This window comes from Puntigrus tetrazona, chromosome 18, assembly GCF_018831695.1.
Source record: "Puntigrus tetrazona isolate hp1 chromosome 18, ASM1883169v1, whole genome shotgun sequence".
NCBI lineage: Eukaryota > Metazoa > Chordata > Actinopteri > Cypriniformes > Cyprinidae > Puntigrus > Puntigrus tetrazona.
In genome coordinates, this window is record NC_056716.1 from 20,408,374 (window position 1) to 20,430,873 (window position 22,500).

General features: G+C 36.1%; 4 protein-coding genes across 8 annotated transcripts in view; 1 reads left to right on the plus strand and 3 right to left on the minus strand.

Moving 5' to 3' along the window:
- The window catches only part of LOC122363060 (kielin cysteine rich BMP regulator), a 28,065-nt gene extending 25,939 nt beyond the window's left edge, over window positions 1–2,126 (minus strand). For all 5 annotated transcript variants that reach the window (XR_006253187.1, XM_043264939.1, XM_043264942.1 and 2 more), the window contains exons 1-2: window positions 1,853–2,126; window positions 1,635–1,770 (exon numbers count right to left, since the gene is read on the minus strand). Coding sequence is in view for 4 of the 5 variants with exons in the window: in XM_043264939.1 (XP_043120874.1) it covers window positions 1,635–1,734 (100 nt within the window). In the remaining variant the exon portion in view is untranslated. The remainder of the gene's footprint in view (window positions 1–1,634; window positions 1,771–1,852) is intronic.
- Window positions 2,127–5,642: 3,516 nt separating this feature from the next.
- LOC122363067 (protocadherin beta-10) lies at window positions 5,643–13,956 on the plus strand. Its single transcript, XM_043264958.1, has 13 exons — window positions 5,643–5,805; window positions 5,984–6,040; window positions 6,112–6,204; window positions 6,658–6,744; window positions 7,139–7,249; window positions 7,341–7,511; window positions 8,246–8,336; window positions 8,417–8,523; window positions 8,726–8,926; window positions 9,070–9,201; window positions 10,581–10,659; window positions 10,945–11,138; window positions 12,612–13,956. The coding sequence occupies exons 1-13, from the start codon at window positions 5,653–5,655 to the stop codon at window positions 13,698–13,700; spliced, it is 2,565 nt and encodes an 854-aa protein (XP_043120893.1). The 5' UTR covers window positions 5,643–5,652; the 3' UTR covers window positions 13,701–13,956.
- Window positions 13,957–14,179: 223 nt separating this feature from the next.
- calub (calumenin b) lies at window positions 14,180–17,986 on the minus strand. The gene is made up of 7 exons (XM_043264961.1): window positions 17,865–17,986; window positions 16,970–17,199; window positions 16,699–16,892; window positions 16,331–16,497; window positions 16,111–16,171; window positions 15,824–16,023; window positions 14,180–15,225 (listed from the first exon to the last, which is right to left on the minus strand). Exons 2-7 carry the CDS (start codon window positions 17,188–17,190, stop codon window positions 15,121–15,123), a joined length of 948 nt encoding a protein of 315 aa, XP_043120896.1. The 5' UTR covers window positions 17,191–17,199; window positions 17,865–17,986; the 3' UTR covers window positions 14,180–15,120.
- Window positions 17,987–18,807: 821 nt separating this feature from the next.
- The window catches only part of utp15 (UTP15 small subunit processome component), a 7,323-nt gene continuing 3,630 nt past the window's right edge, over window positions 18,808–22,500 (minus strand). The window contains exons 7-13 of the mRNA XM_043264959.1: window positions 22,439–22,500; window positions 22,253–22,334; window positions 21,965–22,123; window positions 20,918–21,019; window positions 20,691–20,824; window positions 19,391–19,449; window positions 18,808–19,255 (exon numbers count right to left, since the gene is read on the minus strand). The exon at window positions 22,439–22,500 is cut by the window's right edge and continues 74 nt beyond it. Of these exons, the coding sequence (XP_043120894.1) occupies window positions 19,041–19,255; window positions 19,391–19,449; window positions 20,691–20,824; window positions 20,918–21,019; window positions 21,965–22,123; window positions 22,253–22,334; window positions 22,439–22,500 (813 nt within the window). The 3' untranslated portion in view covers window positions 18,808–19,040. The remainder of the gene's footprint in view (window positions 19,256–19,390; window positions 19,450–20,690; window positions 20,825–20,917; window positions 21,020–21,964; window positions 22,124–22,252; window positions 22,335–22,438) is intronic.

Below are 22,500 nucleotides of genomic sequence, written 5' to 3' on the forward strand. Positions count from 1 at the left end.
TTATTATCATTGTTCTAAATAGATTTGCTACTTTTCTGTGAAATACGTTAAATTTTTTTCAGGAATAAAAACCTTAAATGAACAGCATATTTCTGAAAAGCATATTTAAAACAGAAACGTTTTGTGACATTATAAATGTATTCGTATGATAGCAGATTCACCACCTAATAATTTGAGATTTAAATAATTTCATATTTTTGAAAGGAATCTCAGCTGCATCGATTTAATGAACAAAACTAAAACACGCAGAATGATTTTTCAAAAACCATGTGACGCTGAAAACTGGAATACGACTGCTGAAAATTCCACTTTATATCAAAGAAATAAATGACATTTAAATATATAATCAACTAGGAAACCATCACTTTAATTCATAATAATATTTCAATCAATATCTGTATCAAGTTAATGCAGTAGGTAAGAGATTCCTTTCAAAAATATTACATTATTTCAATCTCAATTATTTTTTATTATCAAATTGTTAACTGGTAGTGAATCTGCTATTATACAAACAAAACAGTACACGATTTAAAGGTTTTTGACAGTTTATAAGCATGCAGATGCTAATATGTTAGGGGAAAAAACCCGCAGAGCAATGACGAAGAAGAGCAAAACGCACTTAATAACTTTTTTATTGTCAGATCTTTACGGTTCAAAAGCAACCCTACACATGCACAAACGCACACTCTTAGTATCCCGTACATCTCAGGTCAGACAGAATTGATAGGAGATATGAACTTAAAAGGCTAGACAGAGGCAGAACAACAACAAAAGAAAATAATACTCAAAAGCGAAGACGCTCCTTAAAAAAAAAAAAAAAAAAGCACAACTGGCAAGCAGAAACGTACCTGCACTGTAAGATAGAGGCAAACAGAGACATTGATAACAGAGAGAAGTGCTTGTGTACTCAATGTGTTTGAGCATGTTTTTACTTAGCTATACAGCAGTGTCCTTGAAGACGGCTAAAATCAGAATGAAAATCTCTCTTTGGGAACATCCCTGAAGTCAAAATATCTTAGAAATTGAGCACATTTTTGATGCAAAAGATTAGGGGCAGAGATGGTTTGTGATATATACGCATATAAAATTATAAAAATGCAAAACATTTCTAATTCAAAATGTGTTTATTAAGCTGTACGGTTGGTATGTGATGATGACATTTGAAATTGATTGGTTATTATTATTATAATGCCATTTGGTTTTCATTTTATGAGGGGGATTTTTCAAGATATTAATTAAACGCAAACAATTGTCTTCTGGGGGGATTAGCATGCAATAATCATAGAACATTAAAAATCAACAGGATGTTATTTACTAGCTATATTATAGGGACAAATTGGTTAAAAAAATCTGTAAATGTAAATATTTAAGGTATAAGTTTAGGCATTGGCTATTTATAAGAGTCATATTTATATAAGTTTACACTAGGTGCCATCACTTTCTTTTACTTTTCCAACAAAAAACGTATTTAAACAATCCTGGTTTGACAAGTGGCCTTTTAAAGGTATAAATATTCAACGCAGAGCCGAACAATCATGAATAAATAAATCAGTTGATGTTCTTTTGTCATGTCTAATTCATCGGAGCAATCAGTGTAACGATGTCTCATGTGTTTGACTGGCAGCTGCACTCACCGGCTTCGGTCGAGTCCTGATGAGTTTCAACACAGTCCAAAACATTCCAGAGAACAAGCGAACTCAGAAGAACACCTCCAACCAAAGCCTTCAGCTCCATTCTCGCCAGCCAGACCAATTTAGCCCCGCATCAAATCTTCAGGAGGAAAAATAACGTTATTTAGAGAAAACGCGAAGAAAATTATTATAAGTGCATAACAAAAAAAAAAAAATAATACATGAAGCGAGATCTCGCTGGATGCGTCCTCTGGTCTGGTCTCGTGTGACAGCGACCCTCAGATATGAAACATCTGGACTTGTTTACGGTTGTTTGCCTAGAGGGGTAGAGCTTTTTCCTGTCGCCTCCAAAAACAACAGCAAAAAAAATAAAAAATAAAAAAAATAACAAGTTTGGTCCTTTCGGGTCCTCCGCGAGAGAAATGAACGCTTAAATGTGAGAGTCGGAGGACGCTGCAGCTCTGTTTCTCTGCTCCGCTGCCTCTGATCCTCCTCCTCTGCAGCACACAGACAAAAACTACAGACTTTAGACTTTCAGTTAAACATTTCCGGTTTTCTGGGCTGCTAGAACGCCTTAATACTCAACTTTTAGTAAAGAACGAAACTCGCAGATGATGTCCAATGATGGGTTATACGAACATTATAGAATGTTTAACAAAAAATGTGCATTCAAAAATGAATTATGATAATATATGATGTGATAAAAATGCAAATCTGACATTGATAATAGTAGATACCCTTATTTTCAGCACCATGGTATTTATCAAAGCACAAAAAATGGCATTTACGGGCAAAGGAGCCATAAACAAAGAACTGAAAATAACCCTAAACATCTTTCTGTCCTGTGAAATCTTAATTGAGTTGAGGTTCAGACAGTTAAAGGGACAGAACATCGTTTTACGTTCAAAACAGCTCAGTGATGGGATTGTTTCTAATAAACAGGTTTTCACCTCCCAAGATGTTACCCGATTGGCTGGAGTGGTGTGGAATACTTGTAGATTATTTTTACGTCTTTATATTTTGGCTTCTCATTCTGACGGCACCCATCCACTGCAGAGGATCCATTAGAGAGCGAGTGAAGTAATGCTGCATTCCTCCAAATCTTTACTCATGAAGAAACGAGCTCATTTGCATGTAGAATTTTTTCGTAACTATAAAGAGGTCAAATTTAGAGGAACCACTCTCGATTTAAAAGTAAAAAACAATTTATATTGGTGTTTGTGCATGTATGATTTAGTTCCATTTGTCATTGGTGTAAACGACCACTCAGGTGACCTTTTATTCTGATGTCTTATTGGTTAAAACGAGGACACTATTTCAGCCTCCTAATCTCTACCTGCCTTAATTACAGTCAACTCTATTAGTGTGTGTGTGTGTGTGTGTGTGTGTGTGTGTGTGTGTGTGTGTGAGCAAGTGCTTCTCTGTCAGGGTTTATTAAAGCATATAAGGTAGCTATACACTGGGACGAGACAAAAATAGACTGGATTAACACACAAGACACACTTTACCATGAGGACCCTGAAAACATTTGTGTGATATACAGGACACACTCTAACAAAAGTCCCTAAAAATACGACCCAATGTTAACATGATGGAATTTTCCCCATATTTTGCATTTCATTGTGTTTTACAGATTAAGGAAACATCCATAAATTTAACCTAATTTTCATTCATTTTCTACCAGCATGTTGTCTTTTTTTCATCTTCGAAGCGAAACCTCTATGACATTTTTTTTTTAAATTTGTTACATTTTGTAATGAAAAATTATATTAGAAACATAAATTAATTGAAATGAAAATGATGATAAATTTGTCATAGATCAAATTGTGCGGTTTTAAATATTTAGAATTATATTTAAACATTTCTGTTCATTTCCAGATTTTAAGTGTGGTCTCAGGCATTATTTAAGTCACTGTATTTGCTTCATTATGCAGTACAGTATATGCATGTTGGTTATGACACAGTTTTCCTTAAAGGTTACTACTGGCCATCTTGGAATACTGTTATCTGATTGGCCAGGAGTGAAGCAACGTTAGACCTGGGATGATGGTTAGACCCAGTAGAGGCATTTGTTTTGACCTCTTAAGTTGGCTCTGATCCAGTGAGTCTGAACACTAAACCTCGGACTAATCCGCCGCTCGCAACTCATCCAAACACTGACATGCGGTGGACTCTCATACACAGGTCACACACATGCTCTGTACTTTACACTGTCACATACAAAATAAAGAGTTCAGTGGATAGTAATAATGTAACTTTGAAGAGAAAATCTGGACATCTGGACCTCAAGAACAGTTAGATGGGACAGGTAGGATGACATGCTTTCTTGTGTTTATCTCCAATACAATAGTGCATGATCAAAATAATAAGAGGACAAAGCATGAGCAGGTTTTGTGAGTTCAAATGGTCCTGAAGTCTATTTTTGGCTGGTCTTAACTTCTGTATACGAGGGGGTTAGATGCTCCAAATGACTTGGTAATAGTCTTGTATAACTAGTGGCAAACATAACTTTAAAAGATCTGTGTGAATGTTGGTGAATGTGAGTGTTTTGTACAATCACACATTGCAGAAAACTAAACATTTTATACAATTATGTGATTTTTTTCTCACATTATTTCTGTATTTAATTCGCTTTTAATCCTCTTCTGTTGCTTAAAACAAGTCATGTGTGATCCAAAATATTCCAGTTGTAATGAGAATGTTGAAATATAAGGATGCAAAGTCAATCTGTACTGATTTGGTTTGATAGCTAAATGAATAAAATATTACTATTTTCTAAATACAATAATTAACAATAATAACAGATTTCAAATAAAGGATGTTATTTAGAAGGAAATGCTGCATGTTGTGCACAGTTCCAGTTGAGATACTTATAATGGTTTTCATTATTATTTTAAATCACATATTAATTTTAATTTCGGTTAAAGTTTTAGTATTTTTGCTGAGTATTTTTGTTATTTTTATTTGGAGGTCTACATATTTTTATTCATCAATCAATTTAATTATTTCAGTACATCATGAACATACAGTTGCCTTAGCAACAAGCTGACTTTGTGTTGGATTTATGATTTTTCTATATTTTATTTTAGTCAACATTTGTTTTTATTTCAAACTAAATAAGCACAGTTTTAGTTAGCTGTAATAGCTCTGTGTAAGTAAGAGTGTGTGTGTTTGGGTGTTTGCACGTAAGAAGGCTTATCTGTCTGCTGAGAACTTCCTTACAAGATTTATAGGTCTTAAAGGAGAAGGGCTGTTTGCTAAAAAAACATTTAAAGGTCATGTTACTCCAGATCCTCTAAACATAAAATCAATAATATATTTCCAGGTGGTACATTTAATCCAGTTCCTTCTCTAAATTAGCCAGTTCATAATAATACAGCACAGTAATGCAATATGTCATTTTTAACATACCTGTTTTTTTATCCTGTCAGTGAGAGATGGTTTTGAGGTTGATCTTCAGTGAACAGTCATTGTGGAAGATTCTCATATTCTGCCAGCTATATTCTGCAGTCAGCCGGCATTCTGTAATTGGTATAAACACAAACACAGAGACAGACCACACACGATACACACTCACACGTTTGACATGCATTCGTCCACACAACTTCAACAGACCTCACACGGCTAAATATTCAGTACAACAGGATACAGTTCTGAAAGAATTTTCTTCTGTTTGAGCAGGGAATTACAGAATTACGAAATTCCAATCCGCGTGCCACGGAAAATTAAGAACAAATCGGTATCCAAGCAACAATCCAGTCAAACTAATCTGTCCGATCTTTGCTGCGCAACAAGAGCCTTGTAATGCATCAGACATGAACTAATAATTGACCGATTAAATCATGATCAGATACACTTGAAATTTACCATCAAGCAGACATGGAAATCGACCAACATTTACCATTACAGCAGAATTTAAGTAGAAAAATGTTATTCCCAAAAAATAACGGCGTCTATTTTTACAGCCAGCAGTTGTGACGGTGGGCATGACGTGTTTGCCAAAGTAAAAGAGAACAGCCGGATGGGAACTTTAATTGCCAACCTCAGTTTCACTGCTCAGCCGTCATCCAATCATATGCACTTAAGACTTTCTGGAAAAGATGCTGAATGGTTTTATCTGGAGGGAAGAACCATTAGACTGAACTCATCATCAACTAGGAATATTGATAGAGAGGTAACATATATATACATACATAGACACACAAATATATATATATATATATATATATATATATATATATATATATATATATATATATATATATATATATAAATAAAAACTCTTTAAATGCATGACAGTGTATGCCATCTTGTGTATATTAAATAAAGATTTGTCTATAATGATATTACAGATACACGGCTCAGTTTTAACAGCAACTGTAAGGTGTTACGAACATAAAACCCTACAGGTAAGTTGAATAATCTGTGACATATAGCAGCATCCTTTTCACTTGTCAAATAAAAATAATGTTGCTTTCAGGCTGAACACAGGATCATGGTAGAGGTTCTGAATGAGAATGACAACAAACCCGAGTTCCTACAAAAATCAGCTCAACCTCTGCAGCTCAGTGAGGTAAAACAAAACACAACATACATTTATATGTTCACTATTGTTAAAAAGTTTGCGATCTATATGATTTCTTTCTTTCTATCAATTAATATTTTTAAGCACTAAATTTAAGTGTTTCTTGAACGGCATAGAGCTTACTGGAATGATTTCTAAAGGGTGTTGTGTCACCGAAGAAAGACTGAAGTAATGATGCGGAGAACTCAGCTTTGCATGAATAAATTACATTCTAAAATAGGAAACGGTTATTTGAAATTGTAATATTTTAAAATATTGCATATATCGCAATACGGTTATATTCCTGTATTTTTGATCAAATAAATGCAGCCCTGGTGAGCACATTTTAAAGTCTACCCAAACCTTCTGACTGATTCCCAAACGTTTGAGCAGCATATTTGCTTTAGTCAGTTTCTATGATTTTCCTCCATCTTCTGCTTTTTGTTTGATGTCTTTGTTCAGCTGACAGCGGTGAACTCTGTAGTGTTTACAGTCCAGGCCACAGATGCAGACGGAGACACACTCGCATACGTCATTGATGAAACATCAGTAGGTGAAACATCTCTTCAGATCCACTGAATCCACAGTAGAAACCTCCCGCTGTAGACCCACTGCAGCCTTGTTTGACTTAAAGAGATAGATTCTGACTCGTCCTCAAAGTTGTTTCAAACCTGTATGGGTTTCTTTCCTCTGGTGAACACACACACAAAAAAAAGTTTGAAGAATGCTGGTAGCCAAATGGTTGACCCTAGCCATCGACTTAAATGGAGGAGAAAAAATAAATAAATAAATAAATAATTGTATATATATATATATATATATATATATATATATATATATATATATATATATATATATATATATATATATATATATACACACACACACACACACACAAACAAATAGGCCTAATAGTCTGTGGACTGTGTTTGTGTATTTCCAGCCTGATGCCAGGTATTTTCGAGTGGACTTACCGAACAGTGGCAAAGTGGTTCTCAACAAGTCACTGGACTATGAGATCAAAACCCAGCTCCGACTGACTCTTTATGCAGTGGTAAAACACATACAGACAACACTTCTTTTCTGACGATAAACACAATGAGGGGGAAAAAAAGTGATTCACTCAGATGTTGATGTGGCTTTAGGAGACGAACACAAATGAACACTACAACACAACGACAACAATAATCATCAATGTGACGGATGGGGACGACCAATACCCACAGTTCCAGCCTTGCACTCTTCTCTCAGCCAATCACAGCAAACGAATATGTGCCAATCCTCTCTACACCGCCAACATCACAGAGAATGAGCAGGTAAACCCTATATATATATAAAGATGTCTTAAAGTGTCCCTGCAATGGCTTGTGAATAGTTGTGGTTTTGGGAGTCCCAGACAACAGGTTGACATGCATGCAAGGTCAAAAAACACTTTAATTTACTTATACTATTCATTTATTTTTACCGTATTTATTCAACGATTCATTTTCCCAAACCCCTCAATAAAAGCAGCGTCAGCTTCGGCTAAGAATGATTTAGCATTTTCATTCAGACCAATGCAAAAACACCAGTTAAGTGGCAATGCGTTAATATTTCTCCTTAAAGTCAACTTGAATCGGCTTGGGACGCAAACGACTCGTTTCAATGATTCCGATTCGACTCTTTTTTTCAAGAGACTTTTTTCATGGTGCACTTTCAGATTTAAAACTTTGCAGGATGTTTTCATTAGAGCTGCGTTACACACTTGATGAAAGATCATTTTCATAAATCCAGGGGCACTTAAAGGTTTTGGAATCTTTAACGATAAGATACTTGAAATACACTAAAATCCGTAATATTGTCAAATATTATAACAATTTAAAAGTTTTAAAATATGAAAAAAGCTGAATCAGAAGTCATTCTCATATGCCGATTTGCAGCTTCACAAAAACGTACTGTATCATCAACGTTGAAAACAGTTGTGCTGCTTCATTTTGTGTGATTTAATAAATTCTTGCAGCAATGCAATTTCTCTGTTAACTTCTTCAACTTATGTTTATTTGTGACTCAGGACATTGTCTTGGATTTCTTCCCGGGTCCGATTCAAGCCGTGGATGGCGATGAGGGTCTCAGAACGCCAGTAAAGTACACCATCCTGTCAGGTGCGTCTCCATCCTCTGCCACTGAACCTCAAGCAAAAGAAGCACGTTTTGATTATATACGCGTGTCTGATGTGATACAGGAGCAGATAATGGCAGATTCGTCATTGACAGTAACTCCGGAGAGGTGAGGTTAACCAGACGCGTGGAGAACAGACTGCTCATCCCAACACTGAGACTGCGTGTTATGGTGCGTCTGAGAGCGAAGAACAAAAATGTCAAATAAATAAACTGCATCGCAATAAGTCACAACTGACAAGTAATAAAAAAAATACATTTAAAAATTAAACATTTAATATATAAAATAAATATATTTTCTAATTCATGTAATTTAAAAAAATAAATAAATGTTTTTTTTTCCTTTTTGAAATCATTGTGATGTTTCTGCTCAGGCAGCTCAGACGGATGACCCTCTGAAATACGCAGTAGCCACAGTTCTGGTGAGGGTCCTGGCAGAAAACGGGTTCCCGCCGCAGTTCAGCCGGTCGACGTACCGCGGTTTCGTCAGCGAGAGCTCGAGCCCCGCCTCGCTCGTCACGACATACGGCAATAAATTACTTATCCTGGAAGCCACGGATCAAGACTTCACTGACGTACGTGACTCAACAAGACCACACAACATTACAAAACCAGTCTCGACATCAATCAGCAATCCAGTTTCGACACCGCGAAGTCGCTGGTCTGGCGTTCACTGCATGAAATATGTTTCTGTTTGTTTTGTGTTTGCGGGTTAAAGGGCTTCAATCCCAGACTGCAGTATTCCCTAAACTCCAAACACAACAGCTCTCGGCTCTTTTACGTTACTCAAGAAGGACTGATCATCGCTAAAACTAGCCTGCTGCACCCCGGCCACAAATATTTCCTGGAGGTATGGTATAGGGCTGCACAGCCTTCAAAGTTGTAAATGGAGCGAAAAAACAATTAGTTACAACCAAAAATATTACAGTCTTCAAAATTTTACGTTCAATTAAACGTGACCCTATTGTTGAAAATGAAGTAACATCCGGGAATGTTTTACATCTGAAAGTGCACCGTGTATAAAGTTACTGGCTGTATCCGAAATCGCTCACTAATCCCTAACTTTAGTCCACTTTTTCAGTTGTCTTGTGATTTCGGCACTTTTATGCGGTTTTGCATAGTTTGATTGCTGCTTCGTAGTACTCATTTGTAACAGGTAGCTCCGGTAAAAAAAAAACATTTTTTTTTTTAATTCGGTCACGGAAATTACTTATAAAGCATAGTTAAAACGATTCAATAATCAGTGTATAAGATTTTCTACCTGTGTTGTAGCCACGGACGAGTGCTTTGTAAAATGAATGGACGGAGGATTCAGCTGCGGCCGCCATCTTGTGGCAAAGCGCGGGAATTCATTCGGCGCGCGACACGCACAAAGGGTTATGGGGATTCTCTGCGCTCGTTTTTGCGGTGCATTGTGGGATTGAACGGGTGCGCTCGTCCACTGTGCTTTCGGGCAGTACTTACAAAGTGGCTGTACTTTAAATAGGGCACTATTTGAGGGTAGCATATAGGGGGCGATTTCGGATACAGCCATTGTGCTTCAAAAGAGTCAACTCAATGAATCATTGAAACGAGTCGTTTTTAAAACGTTAATACGTGAAACAGCATATTGATTGACAGCTTATGAAAATTAAAATTCTTTGCCATTTGTGGCATAGGCATGTATGTCTATTTTGATTTATGATAAGTGATCTATAAATCTATGATCTATGAAAGTAAAGCTAGACGCTGCAGGTGAATAGAGTAAAAACAACAACTGATAGTTATCACCTTACTTACCTAGTTGATTCATTACATTGATAACTGCTAACATTTTTTGTATTACACGTTTTCTAAAATATTAAGTTTAAATATGTAATTGAACTATTTAATGAAACGTGCTCATTTGCATACATTTCTAGAACAAAAATCTAAACACCGGATGAAGCCAGTTTCAAGTCTTATTTATGTATTACATAATACTTTTATGTAAGTATTATGTAATATACTTATTATTATTATTATTTATTTTTTACAGAGGGAATTTTTGGTGTCTAAATTGTTGCTCCATAATGATAAACAAAATGTATATTAATAAGCAAATTATATATGAACAAATCCCTCTGTATATCCTAGACAGGAATAAAAGTGTTAAGTTTGGTGTTTGTAATTACTTCTAAAGAGGCTCATTGTAGGAGAAAAACTCATTTTGAGTCATTGTAATAGTTACTATTTGTGACTGTGCTGCAGGTTATAGCTGCTGACCTGGAATCAGGAGACACCGTTAAAGCTGCACTGCATGTGGAAATTCTTCAGAAAGGCCAACCAGGTACTAGAAAATCTTCCTTTTTACAAATATATCAAATCAATTTATGTAAAATGTGTGCAACAAACACTACCAGTCAAAAGTTACTTTTGAAGGATCGTGTGACACCAAAGACAGTTTTAAAATATATTGAAAATAAGTTATTTTAAGCTGCAATAATATTTCACTGTGTTTTTTTATTTAAAAAATGCAGCATTGGTGAGCATATGAGGATATTTGAAGATTTTTGACCGGTAGTGTATAATAATAAAACATTTCAAAACATATAATTAACAAATATTTAATAAGTTCCACAGGGACCGTTGGGGGCGGTGCATGTGTATAGCAGCGAGACAGTGGGCAGGGCAGAGGGCGTGGCAGGAGTGTGTCTGATCCTGCTGGCCATTACTTTATTTACACTGGTGCGGTGCATAAGGATGATCAGAGAGAAGAGGGATCATGTTATCCGGACCAGTGTGGCTGACAACAGACACCCTAATGTTGTAAGACAATGTATTCATGCAAAATACACAACAGACATGTTGGACTTTTCATATGAGCTGAAAAAAAAAAAAAGTGAACTATGTAACAACTTCTTAAACCGTTTTAAAATTTAAATGGTTTAATAGAGTAATACAGTAACTGTAATCTTGTGAAGTAATATTAATGTTTTAAATAATTAACTTTTTTTTTATCATTCCTGTAATGCGTAGCCTATTTATTTACATCTTTATTTTAGTATTCAGCATCACATTATCCTTCAGAAATCATTCTGATTTGGTGCTCAGGAAACGTTTCTGATAATTATTATTAATGCTGAAAATAGTTATGCTGCTTAATAATTTTCTGAAATTTCAAAAGAGCAGCATTTAGTTTTTAGAATCATTTTTAGTTTGATATAATTAATGATTTCTGAAGGATCATGTTAACACGAGTAATGGTGCTTAAATTTCTGAGATGCATTTTCCAAACCCGGCATATTCAAATATAGAACAGTAATTAAGCTTTGGACCAATTTATGGTCTCACTTTATTTTAAGGTCTAATCCTCACCATTACAAAGAGTTATTTATGAATTTGGCCTCGATAAACTCCTAATTTGCTGCTTCTTAATGTTGGTAGTGAGGTAGTTGTTCATTTTAGGTATTGGGTAGTATTAGGGATATGTCATGCAGAATATTGTTAATAAACAGCGAATATGTTAACTATAGACATGCTAATAAGCAAATAGTTAATAGTGAGAATTGGTCCCAGTGTTAGCTAATTTATTAATATTGGAAATGTGTACCGTCAATTCTGACACTTATAAAATATATAAAACAGCCCCTTCAGTTTTAAAAGTTTGTATATCATAAAATACCAAACAACAAAAAAATATTGAAAGAACAATTTTGAACACTTAAGTCTTAAACTTGTTTTTGCATTTCTTAATATTACATGTCTAGTGTCTGAGATGGTTCCGGAGGGTGAGTTACTGCTATCCCATTCCCTTTTAGTAAACCACACTATAATTGTTTTTGGTTTCTTAAAGCATACACTAACCGTTTCGTTGCTGAGTGTTAGATCAGACAGTACTTGACCCAGACCTTTTAACTTTGAAAGTGCGCCAAGTATTTGTTTAATTCTGGTAAAATATAACCGTTGTTTTGGACTTTATACACCTACTAGTGTACATGCAGCAACACACACACACACACACACCAATAACTATTCAGTGATCCTTCAGAAATCATTCTAATAATCTAATTTAGCACTTACCAAAAATATCTGATTATGCTTAGTATTTTTATGGCCGCTGTAGATACATTGCGTTGATTTGTAGTCTGCATCATTTTAAATCTCGCTGAAATAAATACATTACTTGGTGCACATTCAAATTTCCCATAGCAACTCTTGTGCATTTGTGCTTTTAAACAATAGAAGTGTTTTCACATGACTGTAAATCCAGCTGAGTGACAGTTTTTTTTTTCCTGACAGATGAACCACAGCCATCCGATGACTTTAGTGGAGGAAACCTTCTCATATCACAATGAGGCGTTCAGCGAGTACGACCAATCCACCTCACCCTTCTACGGCAAACAGGGCATCTACACCAAAATAGAAGAACCACTGCCATCATCTGTGACCTTACCATCAGTTACCTTCAACAAGTCCTTACGGGAGCCAAGACGCAATTATCTGGCACTGCGGCCCAACGGGAGACCCGTGAACAGGTTTAACAATAAAACCGTGTCGTTTCACGACTACGTTGTGGTTCGAGAATGGGATGAGGAGAGTGAAGAAAATACAGAGACTACATTCACAACAGAGGTGGAGATTTGTACCGATTTAGAAGACATTAACGTGGATTTTGAATTAGACAACGACGATTCAGATCTCCCAGAAGAAGAATTTCAAATCCAGTCACAAAGAATCACTTCATACTGTGACGAAATGCTCAACACGTACCTAAAAAGGGTCAAACTAGACTACGAAATAAACAATACAGACCAGATAGACTTGGAAGACAGAAAAGCACTGGAAATAAGGGACCAAAAATTAGCTGCAAAGCACAGATTCGAGTCTGACATACAAAGAATACATTCAACTGAAAGTCAAGAAAGAGATCAAACAGTAACGCAAAACTCAGGATTAATAGATAACACACAAGCAGAGTTCTCCATTTTTCTCGTTAACCCTAAAGCTGACAACACAGTCATCAACTATTCAGAAAGCTTTAAAACGGATGATTTTAATTTAGATCTTCAGGTTCCGGAAGCTGAAAGTTCTGTACAAAGCATTCATGATGCAAGTAACTTACAAACACATCTCGGCACATTAACACTTGATCCAGGTCAAAACAATGGATTGGAAGAATGTCTGGAAGTTGACACGGACAACACCCCAAGCTCGTATTATGTTAACGAGGACATTGCAACAAATTTAGATGACAGTAGCCCTGAAGAGGAGTCCATATCTAATCTAGATACAAGCGGTCAACATTTGAACTATCTTCATGATCCTCACGAGACACAGGTAGAATGTTTCTACGACACAGACACAGATGAAACTAATGATGGAAGATGATAGCGGGAGACTGATGAAAGCTTGAGCTTGAACACTAAATGAGCTTTTGTGAAATGGGAAAAGAACATTTGTTATTTGAGGCATTGGAGAGATGGGTGAGTAATACAAGCTTCTAACCCAAAGTATGCCCTTCACCGATGGTTTTCAGTCATCCTGTTCCCTTCTTGCATTATTTAATGTACATCATTGCACACAGACATGCTTTCTTTGTATTGAAATTGCACTTTGCAATGCAAACTCAAATAAAATCTACTGATGGCAAACAATAAGACTCTGATAAAATAGAGCTGATAAAATTGAAATTATCATTCAATTATGATATTTAATCAAAGTAATGGAAAAAACAGGTGCCTAAAAGGGTTTCAATTTCAATTCAAATTTGAAATGAAGTAATTGTGACCAGATCACCCTCTAGTGGATCTGGTTAGAATTTGCACAAAAAAAAAAACAAAAACAAATAGATACCCAATCGAAAAACATACATTTTTAGGAATTTTATTGAGAAAACACTCTGCTATAAGACAGTATTTACAATACCTGACCACAGCATAATGAACAGTTCACATTCAGTTATAAACATATATACACAAATTATATAATAACGTTAGAAGATTGTTTCAGTAATAAACTGCACAGGGAAGAAAACCAAAAATAAAGTCAGTAAAGCACAATAGGTTGAGGGAGATGGAAAAAGGCACTTAAGGAAAGTACAGCTTTAGTTTGTTGATGGAATGACGTTCAATAGTCCTTCAAGAAAGGGGTTTATTTTATGAATCGGTTGATTGATCAATTCTACACACAGCATTTGTCTATAGAGTGACAAAAACTAATGTTACTAATGCTTGGTTAGTATTTTGAGCCATGCAACATCTACTAGGACTGAGCGTCATGTCCAGATCCTCTGGTAAAAATGGAGATAAACGCATATATGTAGTGGTTGAAAGATAGTTTATATTAAGTGTACATAAAAGGTATTATTTTTTATAGAACTAAAAAAAAAAAAAAAAAAAAAAAAAGTTCATAGTGTGCCGTGTAAAAACACTAGTGGGCAGTTATTGCTCTATGCAGTGTCGGGTTACACACATGCCTTTATGCTGCATTATATAGATGCATTTTAGTGCATTATAGACCATCAGACAAACCTCTACGCAACACTTTGACAAGCTTCACAAGCTGACCTGAATACTATTTCATCAGTGCATTTGAAATCACATCAGAATCCAACGGTGATGAACGTTAATCTATGAAAAGTTCACGATAAAAGCCAAAATGAAGAGAAAAAAAAAAAATGCATTTGATCGAGATGCTGTGGAAGAACAGAAATGTTTCGTAAACAGTAATGATTCACAACGTGGTATGCTTGAATTCGTAAAATAAATTAGTGTTCGTTTTGCAGTTTTTATGTTCAAAGTTTCCACAATTAAAACTCATCGTGTCGAACCAGAGCTTCTCCAAAATCTGTCGCTTGGCTCCCGACAAATAAGTCATACTTATCCACAATTTCCTGCTTTGTGAGGCGTCCGTCCTGTCATGAAAGTTAAAGAATTATTCGTTATTAAAAGCAGCTGCTAAGGTTTAAAAAAAAAAAAAAAAAAAAAAAAAAAAAAAAAAACTTACAAACAGACCAATCATATAATTTATTATCATCCGTTATGCTTCCTATAATTTTTCCCCCATCAGTAAGCATAACAAATCTGATGCACAACCAAGTCAATTATGGCATTTTATGGCAGGTCATTTTTAGTCATGTATGAATTGCAGATAGAATTTTTTTTTTTATTAACGACAGAATTAATGCAACCTGTTCATTTAATAAATAAAATTATTCCGAAAATGTATCAATACATAGCTCAAACCAGTGTTAATGGGTCATGGGTTTGATTTCCAGGGAATGCATTAACTCATTAACATATATACCATAAATGCAACCAACGTAAGTCACTTTGGATAAAATGCAAAACTAAAAACTAAAGCAAGTAAAATATTCTGCTCAGTTTCGGCTGAACCATTCATTTTATTCCAGCTTTTATTCAAAGATAGTTGTGGCATGGGAAATTTGCTTACTTTTGAAATTTTATAGAAAACTTTCGCGTAAAATGACCCTTTATTAAGCATGTTTTTACCTTATCTGCGTCAGACTCGTACAGCAAGTGTTTGGCCTCAGCCTCAGAATGGTCGTAGTCAGAGGGCAGGATCCAGTCACGGGTCTCGTCCTTATCCATACGTCCGTCTTTGTTTTTATCCCTGAACTCTGTAAACTGTTCCCTTTCTGTTTTCACCCATTCTGGTTCATTTGCATCTCCATTCTGACTGTACATGTCGCCTAAATTCGACACACAGACAAGGGAAAAAGTGAGCAACTGATTTCTGTTCACACAAACACGCTTTAAAAAGAAAACACTTTACTTACCAATATATTCATTAAGGTCGATGAAACCATCTCCGTTTTTATCAATGTCCTCCATGGTCTCCTGTAAACCAAACCAGACACACGTTTTATATTATATATGTATATAGATTGATGAATGGAGAGATGGATGGATTCAATCATGAGGGTGAGTAAACAATGACAAAACATAATAGAAATGATACACGAAAGACATTTTAGCATACTGATTGTCCAGACGTACCAGCACTATAATATCCTTCATGTAGTCATATTCCTCAGGATGAAGAAACGCTGTAAACTCTTCCTTATTGGCCCTCATGTCACCATCATGGTCAGCCATCTTGAAACGGCGCTCATCTCTAGCCATCATCTGCCTGTAGTTGAAGCCATCCTCAGGATCTGCTTCATCTAAACAGACAAACGCGTCGCATCAGTCCGGATTTCTAGCTATTCAAAATAAACGTGGCATATTGTCTCTTTTTTCCTTTTCCTGAGTCTTTACAAACTGATTTGATCATGATATTTGCTAAATGAGAGTTTAGCTGGTCAGTGCAAAAGACTGAACTGAAGGCCAAATTAGATCAGAATAGATAAAAGCATTATAAACACCAAGGATGTAGCCGTAGGTAGCGTTCTTGTATTCCTCCCAGGAGACGTAAGTGTCTGAGTTGAGATCGTGAGCCTGCCACTGCCGGTCCACATCGTCATAGATCCATCGCTTCTGAGCGTGTTTGATCCACCGTTTCATCTCATCAGCAGTCACAAAGCCGTCCTGATCCTCATCAATCTTTTCTACAATCTTACTGTAGATGGAAAGGGAGATGTGAACGATCTGGAGAAGCGAGAAGCTCATTGAAGTGTAGCGTGTGTGTGTTTTTACCCCAGTCTCTCTTTGCTCTCCTCTGGGGTGAGCTGTTCGAAGGTTTTAGCCTCCTCCTGCCCAAGAAAAGCTTCGTGGTCGTAGTCGAAGTTCTCTTCGTCATCGTGCTCCTTGCTGCTGAGGGGGGCGTCGTGATGGATGCGGTCCTTCTTTTCCATGGGTTTACTGGAGGACCGGAGGACACAGAGGGCAACCAGCAACAACAGCGGCAGGAGATCCATCTTCTCGCACTTTTGAACAGAGTAAATAATAATAATAATAATAATAATAAAAAAAAAAAAAATAATAATATATATATATATATATATATATATATATATATATATATATATATATATATATATATATATATATATATATATATAAATATAAAAATGTATACGGAGGGTGCAAAAAAATTAAGAAAATTGAGTTTTAAAATATTTACGGTAGGAAAATAACAAAGCATCTAAATGGAACATAATTTTTACTTAATATCCTGATGAGTTTTGGCACCAAAAAGAAAAATCTAGAATTTTGACCCATACAAATGTATTTTTAACTATTGCTATAAATAAACCACAATGACTTAAGACTGTTTTTGTGGTCCAGGATACATACATATACAATGTGTATACACACATACACATACACATACACACACAGAATTATACTATTTTAATAAAATGTTACCAGATAACGTATGTTATATATTTTTTTATTATTATTTAATTGTACAACTAAATGAACGTCCCCAATATTTGGACATGCAAACATAATTTAAACTCCCCACATTAAGCCTCATGCAAACATCCTCAACTCTTAAATAACAAATAAAACAGCGAAGCACAACACTGTACGTCAGAGCATATCTGCATGTACTGTTTGATGTTTTTATGCAAAACTGCAACTTTACCTGGTGAATTTTGCAGCGTTTCACTCCACCCGGCTGCTTTCAGGAACTCCGGATGTCAAACTAGTTTCGGAGACGCTTCCTTTGGACGGCCCTCTCAACTGACCAATCGGATCGAAGATAACGCTCAAACCTCGTTTAACGGGCCAATCAGATGGAGGGCTGCAGTCGGGACCGCCCGCGCGGACGTGGTCCGAGTTGCTCTGCGATTGGTCCAGTTCAATCCAAACTGATTATGTCATTGGTTTAGAACTGCCACGTCCTCAAGGCCCATCTTTCTGCAGTTAGCGCGTAATTAATTGTAGTTTGATTATAAGTACATTTTATTCGCTCAAATCTAGATTTCTTCAAGCGCTTAATTTAACCCTTCAAGCCTAAAAAGACGAGCGCCTTAAAACTCTACACTGCCCTAAATTAGATGTGTTTTGTCAGAGGAAGCGTCGAAAGATTAGAGGTTATATGTGTGAACAGTAACGTGCAACGTGTTTGTGACCCAAATGAAAAAGTACAGAGAGATACATGTTCACTTTCTTATGACATTTTTATAGATAGACAAACGTTGATAGTTTTTCTAAACACAAGAAATTAAAATCTAAGCCTTACAATAAAATTAGTTGTCGTCTTTAACATCACATTTTAACTTGTCCAATTCTTCCTGAAGTTTCTTAAAAATGTAAAACTTTATAAATAGTTTTCAGATTTTAAGATGTAATATACAAGTCATATTGTGCTAACTTCTGTCAGCCACTGATGATTGTTCCAACAGCCTTCAGCCAAAAGTTCATTCTCCAAAATAGAGATATTTATTCACAAAATTACTGACACACAGACTGGCACTCTTTCTGATCGTTTCAGCGATACTGTTCAAGAAAGACAAGAGCAGCGATTGTAAATGTATTTCATAGTAGGCCATCTAATTAATATAGAAAGAACGAACCAACACGCATAGATCTGAAGATTTTATAATAAGAATATACAGTTTCGAATTCTGCCAACGTCAGCAGAAACAGATGACACACTGGCACGGTGATTATTCAGGGGCATTGAGCAACGTCATTCCCTCAGCATGTTTCCCTCTCATGTTTGTTTCCTTCCGTTTTCTCCCTTTCATTTTTCATTACTCCTCTGCCGAAGTCCAGCATGTTTCGTTTGCGTCACGAGAGAATTTAGCAATGAATGTCAGGCGGCTTGTAGCTGTGACTCCTGCGCTGCTGGTGGGGGAGCAAGGGCTGGGATCTCTTTTCTGGGGGTCATGGATGCGAAAAGTGTGTCCAGGATTCCTAAAACCTGCATAAGCTCCTGCTGAAGTTCTGCTTCCCGACCCAACACCTCCATAAGACGCTGCAGGAGCCGCTCGACCACAGGAGACTCGTGTATAACCTGCTGATACATATCTACACACACACACACACACACATTTCACATGTAGGAAACCTTACAAAAGAAGGAAAACGGTACTACTTTGCAAGCAGCAGTTCACTTCTTCATTCTCATTTGCTCACGTGCGTGTGATATGATATGAAACTCACCCAGCACAATATCCCCGACCATGAGCAGTGTCCGAGAGAAGCGTGGGTCAAAGATGTGCCTGAAAAACGATACACAAAAACACCCACCAACTTGAGTCTTGTTTATGGTTACGGTCGAGGCCTCCCGTTCTGGGGCACTTCGGTGTCGGAGTGAGCCAAACTCTCAACCTCAACACATCCTGAAAACCAGCCTAAGAATTTCCCAGAGCTATCACTGTTGTTCCAAGAAGGTCCGGTTTTGTAACAAGAATTAAATGGAATGCTTTTCGTAGAATATTAATAATGAACACTGAAATCCCACACAGTGTTGTTCTTTTTTTTTTCTGAATTAAATAATTCTGAATTATGTGTGTGTGTGTGTGTGTGTGTGCGCTTGTGTTAATTTGATTAATTATCTGCAAATTTGCAATTACAGCGAGGAAAAGTCAAATACAGACACACACGTCAATTTTTTAAACTATATTCGGTTATTGGTACTTTCTGGCTCTCTGTCTCTCTCTGGCAATATGTCAATACAAAAATAACTATATCGCCCAACCCTAATATACATATAAACAAATACTTTTTAATGTGTTTTTTCCCCCTTTCATCCATCAGATTTAACATTGAAATTCTATTGCATTGTAGAGATTAGAACAAAACATGAAAATAATAAAATATAAATACATTTATATTTACACACATACATGTATATGTGTATGTACACAACATGGCAGTAGCTATATCACATTTATAGTATTAAAGGTCTGATATACTCCTTTTTGGAGGTTTTTTTTTTAGGTATTGATGTCTTCAAGAATATGTATTTGCAGTATAAGTAACAAAAAACATCTCATTATGTTTTTACAGCCCCTCTTTCAGGCCACTGTCAAAAACAGCTCGATTTTAGCTGGTCTACTTAATATTCATGAGCCTTTCTTCTGATTGGCCTGTTCTTTTCTGAGTGACGCACGAGCAGGCCAATCAAATGTAAAGAAGTCACATTAATGTCGCAGAGCTAGCCGGAAGCAAAAAAAGGGGAAGACTGAGGAAACAACTACACAATCATGGTAATACAGCCTCAAATTTGAAAAGCCACTGCTAGACAAAAAAAAAAAAAAAAAAAAAAAAAAACTGACGACAGCTGTGGTTAAAAACGGTAAAAGAGCGGACTGGACAGAAACGATCGTTAAAAGTGCTTAAATTTGCACACTACTGCTAACGTGTCAATGTTGTCTTTTGTTGTTAGGGGCGCGTCTAAAGTTTTATTACGTCTCACGACTATACTGTTTATGGAATAAGATGAGAGCGTGTTACTCACTTAAGGAGGAAATTGAGAATCTTGGTTAAGCTCTGTTCATTTCGTCCCGCCAGAGCGTTTTTCAGAGTTCCTCTGCGGTTAAGCTCTATGATGACTGCCATGGTCACATCGGGTTTATTGGTTTGTCTCCATGTCTGTCAAATTTGCAGAAATACATACGGGTATCTTCATCTGAACAGTCAAATCATACATTAAACTGCATTATATACACACAGGTGTGCGTTTACCTGCAGGGCTGTGTCCAGCGCTTTAGACACCTCGAAGCTTTTCAGCTGTTTGTCATACATCTGTAGATACTGCTTTACGGGTTTACTGACCAAGAAATCATCCTAAAAGACACACCAAAAGACTAAGACAAATGAAGCAAACAAAGAAGCATACAAGTTCATTTCAACGGTCTAATATGAAACACATACCTCAGTAAACATGTCTTAAATGCAATTATTTTATGCAGATATTATTTATATAGCTTACATACGAGTAGAGCTGCAGAATAGCTATATTACAGACCAATTTTAGTCCAAATGTTAGCAAAATAATTAAAAAGGGGAAGTTCACCCAAAATAAAACGTCCTTCACGTGGCTCCAGGGGGTTAAACAATGTTGTTTCGAAAGGAAAAAACTAAATGGTTTCCACAGTCAGCAAAAGTGAGAGAAAAGTGTTTATTGCGTTTCAAATATGGATATTTATCGTACAAAAATCCTTGGATTTGTTACTTTACCCCCTGGAGGGACATTTCATTACAAAGCGCATGTCATTTTATGTCTTTCGAATTGAATACAGCTAAAACCTAGCAGATTAGAAGTAATTCATTAATTAAACCAATCATTATTTCAGAAAAAAAAACAGACAAAATTAAATAATTTAAAAATAAAAATGTTTGGCCACAAAGTTCTTTAATAATAAATACAATTCATTAAATGTTGTATTTATGCAGAAAAAAGAAAATCCAATTCAATTAAACAAAACTAAATTAAAACTAAAAAACTGCATAAAATACAATAAAAATGGCACAAGGTTGTGGTGAAATGAGCAAATTAGAAATGTAATTAAAATTCATTGATTCATTCAGAAAAAGGTAGATACAAAAAATCAAATAAAATACAAATCATTTACTAACATTTCACAAACCTTAAGAAATGTAATTTCTTTCACTAAGACAAAAGTAAAAAAAATTACTTTTTGGCATACGCTTTTTGTGAAATGCCAGAAATGTAGTTAAAATGCATTTATTTATTTGTCCAGGAAAACAGTAAAAATGCAAACCACTCACCTGTCTGGGCACAAAGTTCTTCCCCTTCACAAAGACCCGGTATGACGGGCCCCGTCGCCTTCGACTAAATGTCTCTCTGTCTTTTTGATTCATTTGTTTCCTGTGCCTGACACTTAACACACCATTGGTCATCCCCACAGCAAGTACTTCATCATCAGGCTACGGGAGAACCACAATAGACAGGTCAACTTATTTCAATCATTCAAGTGCATATGAAATATATATACAGAGAGAGATAAAGATAGACAGATAGAGATTTCTGTGTGTGTGTGATTGAACTAAACATACCGCAATAGCCATACTGAGGATGGATGCATCACAGTCGAAATTATGTACAATCTTATAAGAGGAGTTATACACTTTGATGTGCCTAAAATGAAAGCAATTTGAAACTAAATAAAACAACTTTCTCACAACAGGCCTACAAAAATGAACCAATAAGCTCTTGTGTGTGATTCGCTCGTGCAGACAGACCTGTCCAGTGATCCTGTGAGCAGCTTCTTGCCTACGGAACTCAGACATGCACACGTAACCGT